This window comes from Nerophis ophidion, linkage group LG21 (assembly GCF_033978795.1).
Source record: "Nerophis ophidion isolate RoL-2023_Sa linkage group LG21, RoL_Noph_v1.0, whole genome shotgun sequence".
Lineage (NCBI taxonomy): Eukaryota > Metazoa > Chordata > Actinopteri > Syngnathiformes > Syngnathidae > Nerophis > Nerophis ophidion.
This window is the reverse complement of record NC_084631.1, coordinates 39,136,558-39,149,687: the sequence shown is the minus strand read 5'-3', so window position 1 is coordinate 39,149,687 and position 13,130 is coordinate 39,136,558. Positions and strand designations below refer to the sequence as shown.

The following is a 13,130-nucleotide window of genomic DNA, read 5'->3' as shown; positions in this document are numbered from 1 at the left end:
ATATTACAGTATCACAACATAGCAATATCACAGTATTAAAGTATTACAGTATTACAGCATAGCAATATCACAGTATTAAAGTATCACAGCATAGCAATATCACACGAATAAAGTATCACAGCATAGCAATATTACAGTATCACAACATAGTAATATCACAGTATTAAAGTATTACAGTATCACAGCATAGCAACATTACAGTATCACAGCATAACAATATCACAATATTAAAGTATCACAGCATAGCAATATCCCAGTATTAATGTATCACATCCATCCATCCATTTTCTACCGCTTATTCCCTTTCGGGGTCGCGGGGGGCGCTGGCGCCTATCTCAGCTACAATCGGGCCGAAGGCAGGGTACACCCTGGACAAGTCGCCACCTCATCGCAGGGCCAACACAGATAGACAGACAACATTCACACTCACATTCATACACTAGGGACCATTTAGTGTTGCCAATCAACCTATCCCCAGCTGCATGTCTTTGGAGGTGGGAGGAAGCCGGAGTACCCGGAGGGAACCCATGCAAACTCCACACAGAAAGATCCCGAGCCTGGATTTGAACCCAGGACTGCAGGAACTTCGTATTGTGAGGCAGACGCACTAACCCCTCTGCCACCGTGAAGCCCTTAATGTATCACAGCATAGCAATATCACAGTATTAAAGTATCACAGCATAGCAATATTACAGTATCACAGCATAGCAATATCACAATATTAAAGTATCACAGCATAGCAATATCACAATATTAAAGTATCACAGCATAGCAATATCACAATATTAAAGTATCACAGCATAGCAATATTACAGTATTACAGCATAGCAATATCACAGTTATAAAGTATCACAGCATAGCAATAATACAGTATCACAGCATAACAATATCACAATATTACAGTATCACAGCATAGCAATATCACAATAATACAGTATCACAGCATAACAATATCACAATATTACAGTATCACAGCATAGCAATATCACAGTTATAAAGTATCACAGCATAGCAATAATACAGTATCACAGCATAGCAATATCACAATATTACAGCATAGCAATATTACAGTATTAAAGTATCACAGCATAGTAATATCACAGTATTAAAGTATTACAGTATCACAGCATAGCAATAATACAGTATCACAGCATAACAATATCACAATATTACAGTATCACAGCATAGCAATATCACAATAATACAGTATCACAGCATAACAATATCACAATATTACAGTATCACAGCATAGCAATATCACAGTTATAAAGTATCACAGCATAGCAATAATACAGTATCACAGCATAGCAATATCACAATATTACAGCATAGCAATATTACAGTATTAAAGTATCACAGCATAGTAATATCACAGTATTAAAGTATTACAGTATCACAGCGTAGCAATATCACAGTATTAATGTATCACAGAACTGTAAAGTGCATCATTTGTGCAACATTCATACAAGATAGATGAGTAAATATGAGTACCGTCAATAAAATGTGGGTGTAGTCAATAAAGTGTGTGTGTGTGTGTGTGTGTGTGTGAGGTGAGCGAGGAGCAGCTGGCCAAGGCAGAGGAGAATTGCACCCACAACCGTCCTCACACCAAAGAAGCGTGCTTCTACCGGCAGGTGTTTGACACACACTTTCCTGGTCGTGCTGACTTGCTTCCTCACTTCTGGATGCCTCGCTGGATTCCTGCCAACGACCCCTCAGATCGCACACTCGCCGTCTACAAGCTCAACTCCAACCACTGAGCAAGTACTACTTCTTTACTACTACCTAATAGTAGCACTAATGCTAAAACATCAATATAATACATGATAGTCCAGCGGTCACCAACACCTACTGGCCTGTTCTAAAAATAGCTCAAATAGCAGCACTTACCAGTGAGCTGCCTCCATTTTTTAAATTGTATTTATTTACTAGCAAGCTGGTCTCGCTTTGCTCGACATTTTAAATTTTAAGAGAGACAAAACTCAAATAAAATCTGAAAATCCAAGAAAATATTTTAAAGACTTGGTCTTCACTTGTTTAAATAAATTAATTCATTTTTTTTACTTTGCTTCTTATAACTTTCAGAAAGACATTTTTAGAGAAAAAATACAAGAATTTGAAATAAGATTTAAATTTGATTTTCCGGATTTTCTAGATTTGCCAGAATAATATTTTTGAATTTTAATCATAATCAGAAGAAATATTTCACAAATATTCTTCGTTGAAAAAACAGAAGCTAAAATGAAGAATTAAATTAAAATGTATTTCTTATTCTTTACAATAAAAAAAAATACTTGAACAATAATTAAAACTGACAGGAAAGAAAAGGAAGGAATTTAAAAGGTAAAAAGGTATATGTGTTTAAAAATCTTAAAATCATTTTTAAGATTGTATTTTTTTCTCTAAAATTGTCTTTCTGAAAGTTATAAGAAGCAAAGTAAAAAAAAAAAGTATGAATTTATTTAAACAAGTGAAGACCAAGTCTTTAAAATATTTTCTTGGATTTTTAAATTCTATTTGAGTTTTGTCTCTCTTAGAATTAAAAATGTCGAGCAAAGCGAGACCAGCTTGCTCGTAAATAAATACAATTTAAAAAAAAAAAGAGGCAGCTCACTGGTAAGTGCTGCTATTTGAGCTATTTTTAGAACAGGCCTTCCCTAATATAGATGCTAAAACATCAATATAATACATACGAGTGGGGAAGGATGGATGGATGGAGAGAGAGAGAGAGAAAGAGAGAGAGAATACATTCATACATACTATCATACATTTAATCATTCTATCATACATAAATTAATTCATACCATCATACATTCATACATTCATTCATACTAACATACATTCATTCACACTATCATACATTCATACATACCATCATACATTTAATCATTCTATCATACATACATTCATTCATACTTTCATACATTCATACATACATTCATACATTCATTCATTTTATCATGCATACATTTATTAATACTATCATAGATTCATACATTCATTAATTTTATCATACATTCATTCATACTATCATACATTCATTCATACTATCATACATCCATGCATTCATTCATTCTATCATACATACATTCATTCATCCTATCATACTTTCATTAATACTATCATACATACATTCATTCATACTATCATACATACATTCATACATTCATTCATACTATCATACATTCATTCATACTATCATACATTTATTCATACTATCATACATACATACATACATTCATTCATACTATCATACATACATATATTCATTCATACTATCATACATTCATTCATACTATCATACAGTCATACATACTAGCATTCATACATTCATTCATACTATCATACGTTTATTCATACTATCATACATACATACATACATTCATTCATACTATCATACATACATATATTCATTCATACTATCATACATTCATTCATACTATCATACAGTCATACATACTAGCATTCATACATTCATTCATACTATCATACATACATACATACATTCATACTATCATACATTCATATAATCAATCATACTATCATACATTCATACATACTAGCAATCATACATGCATTCATACTATCATACATTCATACATACATTCTTTCATACTATCATACATTCATTCATACTATCATACATACATACAATCATTCATTCATACTATCATACATACATTCATACATTCATTCATACTATCATACATTCATTCATACAATCATATATTCATACATTCATTCATACTATCATACATTCATTCTTTCATACTGTCATACATACATACATTCATACTATCATATATACATACATTCATACATTCATTTATACTATCATACACACATTCATACTATCATACAAACATACATTCATTCATTCATACTATCATGCATACATTTATACTATCATGCATACATTCATTCATACTATCATACATTCATTCATTCATACTATCATTCATACATTCATTCATACTATCATACATTCATACTATCATACATACATTCATACTGTGATACATACATACATTCATAACATTCATTCATTCTATCATACATACATTCATACTATCATACATACACTCACACTATCATACATACATACATTCATTCATACTATCATACATTCATTCATTCATACTATCATACATACATTCATACTATCATACATTCATTCATTCATACTATCATACATTCATTCATACATTCATTCATTCATACAATCATATATTCATACATTCATTCATACTATCATATATTCATACATTCATTCATACTATCATACATTCATTCTTTCATACTGTCATACATACATTCATACATACATACATTCATACATTCATATATACATACATTCATACATTCATTTATACTATCATACACACATTCATACTATCATACAAACATACATTCATTCATTCATACTATCATGCATACATTCATACTATCATGCATACATTCATTCATACTATCATACATTCATTCATTCATACTATCATACATTCTATCATACATTCATACTATCATACATACATTCATACTGTGATACATACATACATTCATAATAACATTCATTCATTCTATCATACATACATTCATACTATCATACATACACTCATACTATCATACATACATACATTCATTCATACTATCATACATTCATTCATTCATACCATCATACATACATTCATACTATCATACATTCATACATTCATTCATACTATCATACATTCATTCATTCATACTATCATACATACATTCATACATTCATTCATACTATCATACATTCATACTATCATACATGCATTCATACTATCATACATTCATTCATACCACCATGCATACATTCACACTCATATATTCATTCATACTATCATTCGTTCATTCATTCATACTATCATACATACATTCATACTATTAACATACATACATTCATACATTCATTCATACTATCATACGTACATTCATACTATCATACATACATTAATTCATAACATTCATTCATTCATGCTATCATACATACATCCATGCTATCATGGATGTATGTACATACATTCATTCTATAATACATACATACATTCATTCATACTATCATACATACATTCATACTATCATACAAACATTCATACATACATACATTCATTCATACTATCATACATACATTCATACTATCATACATATATTCATTCATTCATTGTATCATACATACATTCATACATTCGTTCATACTATCATACATTCATTTATTCATACTATCATACATACATTCATACATTCATTTATACTATCATACATTCATTCTTTCATACTGTCATGCATACATTAATTCATACTATCAAAAATTCATACTATCATACATACATTCATTCATACTATCCTACATTCATACTATCATACATTCATACCATCAGACATACATACATTTTTTCATACTATCATACATACATGCATTCATTCATACAATCATACATTCATAGTATCATACATACATACATACATTCATTCATACTATCATACTATCACACATTGATACATACATTCATTCAAACTATCATACATTCATATTATATTCATACATTCATTCATACTATCATACATTTATTCATTCATATTATCATACATACATACATTCATTTATACTATCATACATTCATTCATTCATACTATCATACATTCATTCATACTATCATACATACATACATTCATTCATTCATACTATCATACATATATACATACATACATACATTCATTCATTCATTCATACTATCATACAGTCATTCATTCATACTATCATACATTCATTCAAACTATCATACATTCATATTATATTCATACATTCATTCATACTATCATACATTTATACTATCATACATTCATTCATTCATACTGTCATACATACATTCATACTATCATACATACATACATTCATTCATACTATCATATATTTATACTATCATACATACATTTGTATTATCATACATTCATACTATCATACATACATTCATTCATACTATCACACATTTATTCATTCATACTATCATACATACATTCACACTATCATACATACATTCATTCAGACTATCATACATTCATTCATCCATACTATCATACATACATACAAGCATTCATTCATACTATCATACATTCATTCATTCATATTATCATACCTACATTCATAATATCATACATACATTCATTCATTTATACTATCATACATACATACATTTATTCATACATCATACATTCATACCATCATGCATACATACATACATACATATATTCATTCATACTATCATACATACATTCATTCATACTGTCATGCATACATTAATTCATAATATCATAAATTCATACTATCATACATACATACATTCCTTCATACTATCCTACATTCATACTATCATACATTCATACCATCATACATACATACATTCATTCATACTATCATACATACATGCATTTATTCATACACCATACATTCATACCATCATGCATACATACATACATATATTCATTCATACTATCATACATTCATACATACATTCATTCATACTATCCCACATTCATACTATCATACATTCATACCATAAGACATACATACATTCATTCATACTATCATACATACATGCATTCATTCATACAATCATACATCTAAACTAACATACATACATTCATTCATACTATCACACATTCATACATACATTCATTCATACTATCATACATTCATATTATCATACATACATTCATTCATACTCTCATACATACATTCATACTATCATGCATTTATACTATCATACTATCATACATTCATACTAACATACATTCATAATAACATACATACATTCATTCATACATACATACATTCATTCATACTATTATACATTCATACTATCATACATTCATACATACATTCATTTATACCATCATACATTCATACTATCATACATACATACATTCATACTATCATACATACATACATACATTCATTCATACTATCATACATACATGCATACCTTTATTCATACTATCATACATTCATACCATCATACATTCATACATTAATTCATTCATACCATCATACATTCATACTATCATAAATTCATACTATCATGCATACATTCATATTTCATACATACATACATTCATTCATTCATACTATCATACATACATTCATACTGTCATACATACATGCATTTATTCATACACCATACATTCATACCATCATGCATACATACATACATATATTCATTCATACTATCATACATTCATACATACATTCATTCATACTATCCCACATTCATACTATCATACATTCATACCATAAGACATACATACATTCATTCATACTATCATACATACATGCATTCATTCATACAATCATACATCTAAACTAACATACATACATTCATTCATACTATCACACATTCATACATACATTCATTCATACTATCACACATTCATACATACATTCATTCATACTATCATACATTCATATTATCATACATACATTCATTCATACTCTCATACATACATTCATACTATCATGCATTTATACTATCATACTATCATACATTCATACTAACATACATTCATAATAACATACATACATTCATTCATACATACATACATTCATTCATACTATTATACATTCATACTATCATACATTCATTCATACATACATTCATTTATACCATCATACATTCATACTATCATACATACATACATTCATACTATCATACATACATACATACATTCATACATTCATTCATACTATCATACATACATGCATACCTTTATTCATACTATCATACATTCATACCATCATACATTCATACATTAATTCATTCATACCATCATACATTCATACTATCATAAATTCATACTATCATGCATACATTCATATTTCATACATACATTCATTCATTCATACTATCATACATACATTCATACTGTCATACATACATACATTCATAATAACATTCATTCATTCATGCTATCATACATACATTCATACTATCATACATACATACGTACATTCATTCATTCATACTATCATACATACATTCATACTATCATTAATTCATATATTCATTCATACTACCATACATACAGTCATACTATCATACATACATATAGTCATTCATACTATCATACATGTATACTATCATACATACATTCGTATTATCATACATTCATACATTCATTCATACTATCATACATTAATTCATACTATCATACATTCATTCATATTGCATACATACATACATTCATTCATTCATACTATCATACATACATACATTCATTCAAACTATCATACATTCATATTATATTCATACATTCATTCATACTATCATACATTTATTCATTCATACTATCATACATACATTCATACTATCATACATACATACATTCATTTATACTATCATACATTCATTCATTCATACTGTCATACATACATTCATACTATCATACATACATACATACATTCATTCATACTATCATACATACATTCGTATTATCATACATTCATACATTCATTCATACTATCATACATTCATTCATACTATCATGCATACATTCATATTACATACATACCTACATTCATTCATACTATCATACATACATACATTCATATTATATTCATACATTCATTCATACTATCATATATTTATTCATTCATACTATCATACATACATTCATACTATCATACATAAATACATTCATTTATACTATCATACATTCATTCATTCATACTGTCATACATACATTCATACTATCATACATACATTCATTCATACTATCATACATTTATTCATTCATACTGTCATACATACATTCACACTATCATACATACATTCATTCAGACTATCATACATTCATTCATCCATACTATCATACATACATACAAACATTCTTACATTCATTCATACTATCATACATTAATTCATTCATTCATATTATCATACCTACATTCATACTATCATACATACATTCATTCATTTATACTATCATACATACATACATTTATTCATACATCATACATTCATACCATCATGCATACATACATACATTCATACATACATACATATATTCATTCATACTATCATACATTCATACATACATTCATGCATACATTAATTCATACTATCATACATTCATACTATCATACATACATTCATTCATACTATCCTACATTCATACTATCATACATTCATACCATAAGACATACATACATTCATTCATACTATCATACATACATGCATTCATTCATACAATCCTACATCCAAACTAACATACATACATTCATTCATACTATCACACATTCATACATACATTCATTCATACTATCATACATTCATATTATCATACAAACATTCATTCATACTCTCATACATACATTTATACTATCATGCATTTATACTATCATACATTCATACTATCATACATTCATACTAACATTCATTCATCCATACATACATTCATTTATACCATCATACATTCATACTATCATACATCCATACATACATTCATTTATACCATCATACATTCATACTATCATACATACATACATACATTCATTCATACTATCATACATACATTCATTCATACTATCATACATACATGCATACCTTTATTCATACTATCATACATTCATACCATCATACATTAATTCATTCATACCATCATACATTCATACTATCATACATACTGTACATACATTCATTCATACTATCATACATTCATACCATCATACATTAATTCATTCATACCATCATACATTCATACTATCATACATACTGTACATACATTCATTCATACTATCATACATTCATACTATCATAAATTCATACTATCATGCATACATTCATATTTCATACATACATACATTCATTCACTCATACTATCATACATACATTCATACTGTCATACATACATACATTCATAATAACATTAATTCATTCATGCTATCATACATACATTCATACTATCATACATACATACATACATTCATTCATTCATACATACATTCATACTATCATTAATTCATATATTCATTCATACTATCATACATACATAAATTCATTCATACTATCATACATTCATTCATACTATCATACATTAATTCCTACTATCATGCATACATTAATATTACATACATACATTCATTCATACTATCATACATACATACATTCCTACTATCATGCATACATACATTCATACTATCATACAAAAATACATTCATACTATCATACATTCATTCATTCATTCCATCATACATACATTCATACTATCATGCATACATTCATACTATAATACATTCATTCATTCATACTATCATACATACATTCATACTATCATACATACATTCATTCAGACTATCATACATTCATTCATCCATACCATCATACATACATACATACATACATACATACATCCATACATTCGTACATTCATTCATACTATCATACATTCATTCATTCATACCATCATACGTACATTCATACTATCATACATACATTCATTAATAATAACATTCATTCCTTCATGCTATCATACAAATATTCATACTATCATACATACATATATTCATTCATTTTATCATACATTCATACTATCATACATACATTCATTCAGACTATCATACATTCATTCATCCATACCATCATACATACATACATACATTTGTACATTCATTCATACTATCATACATTCATTCATCCTATCATACATACATATATTCATTCATTTTATCATACATTCATTCATTCATACTATCATACATACATTCATACTATCATACATATATACATTCATTCATATTATCATACATTCATTCATTCATAGTATCATACATACATTCATACTATCATACAAACATTCATACATACATACATTCATAAATTCATTCATACTATCATACATATATTCATTCATTGTTTCATATATTCATTAATACTATCATACATTCATTCATTCATACTATCATACATACATTCATACTATCCTACATACATACATTCATTTATACTATCATACATTCATACTGTCATACATACATTCATACTATCATACATACATTCATTCATTCATTCGTTCATACTATCATACATTTATCCATTCATACTATCATACATACATTCATACTATCATACATATATTCATTCAGACTATCATACATTCATTCATCCATACTATCATACAAACATACGTACATTCGTACATTCATTAATACTATCATACATTCATTCATTCATTCATACTATCATACGTACATTCATACTATCATACATACATTCATTCATTTATACTACCATACATATATACATTCATTCATACTATCATACATTATTTCAAACTATCATGCATACATTAATTCATACTATCATACATTCATACTATCATACATACATTCATTCATACTATCCTACATTCATACTATCATACATTCATACCATCAGACACACATACATTTTTTCATACTATCATACATACATGCATTCATTCATACAATCATAAAATCATACATTCATACTATCATACATACATTCATTCATACTATCATACTATCACACATTGATACATACATTCATTCAAACTATCATACATTCATACATTAATTCATACTCTCATACATACATTCATACTATCATGCATTCATACTATCATACAATCATACATACATACTAACATACATACATACTATCATACATACATTCATTCATACCATCATACATTCATACCTTAATTCATTCATACCATCATACATACTGTACATACATTCATTCATACATCATACATTCATCCATACTATCATACATTCATTCATACTATCCTATTACATTCATTCATACATACATACATACGTTCATTCATACTATCATACAATTCATACATTCATTCATACAAACTATCATACATTCATACTATCATACATACATTCATACTATCATAAATTCAAACATTCGTACTATCATAAATTCATACATACATTCATACTATCATACATACATTCATTCGTTCATACTATCATACATTTATCCATTCATACTATCATACATACATTCATACTATCATACATATATTCATTCAGACTATCATACATTCATTCATCCATACTATCATACAAACATACGTACATTCGTACATTCATTAATACTATCATACATTCATTCATTCATTCATACTATCATACGTACATTCATACTATCATACATACATTCATTCATTTATACTACCATACATATATACATTCATTCATACTATCATACATTATTTCAAACTATCATGCATACATTAATTCATACTATCATACATTCATACTATCATACATACATTCATTCATACTATCCTACATTCATACTATCATACATTCATACCATCAGACACACATACATTTTTTCATACTATCATACATACATGCATTCATTCATACAATCATAAAATCATACATTCATACTATCATACATACATTCATTCATACTATCATACTATCACACATTGATACATACATTCATTCAAACTATCATACATTCATACATTAATTCATACTCTCATACATACATTCATACTATCATGCATTCATACTATCATACAATCATACATACATACTAACATACATACATACTATCATACATACATTCATTCATACCATCATACATTCATACCTTAATTCATTCATACCATCATACATACTGTACATACATTCATTCATACATCATACATTCATCCATACTATCATACATTCATTCATACTATCCTATTACATTCATTCATACATACGTTCATTCATACTATCATACAATTCATACATTCATTCATACAAACTATCATACATTCATACTATCATACATACATTCATACTATCATAAATTCATACATACATTCGTACTATCATACATACATTCATTCATACTATCATACATTTATTCTATCATACATACATTCATTCATACTATCATACATACATTCATTCATACTATCATACAATTATTCTATCATACATACATTCATTCATACTATCATACAAACATACATACATTCATACTATCATACAAACATACATTCATTCATATTATCATACATTCATACTATCATACATACATGCATACCTTAATTCATACATTCATACC

General features: G+C 27.5%; 1 protein-coding gene across 5 annotated transcripts in view; it reads left to right on the top strand.

Moving 5' to 3' along the window:
* Positions 1-13,130, top strand: part of LOC133540087 (asparagine synthetase [glutamine-hydrolyzing]-like) — a 182,240-nt gene that overhangs the window by 168,473 nt on the left and 637 nt on the right. For all 5 annotated transcript variants that reach the window (XM_061882580.1, XM_061882581.1, XM_061882578.1 and 2 more), the window contains one exon: positions 1,551-1,764. In XM_061882580.1, coding sequence (XP_061738564.1) covers positions 1,551-1,760 — 210 coding nt within the window. In that variant the 3' untranslated portion in view covers positions 1,761-1,764. The remainder of the gene's footprint in view (positions 1-1,550; positions 1,765-13,130) is intronic.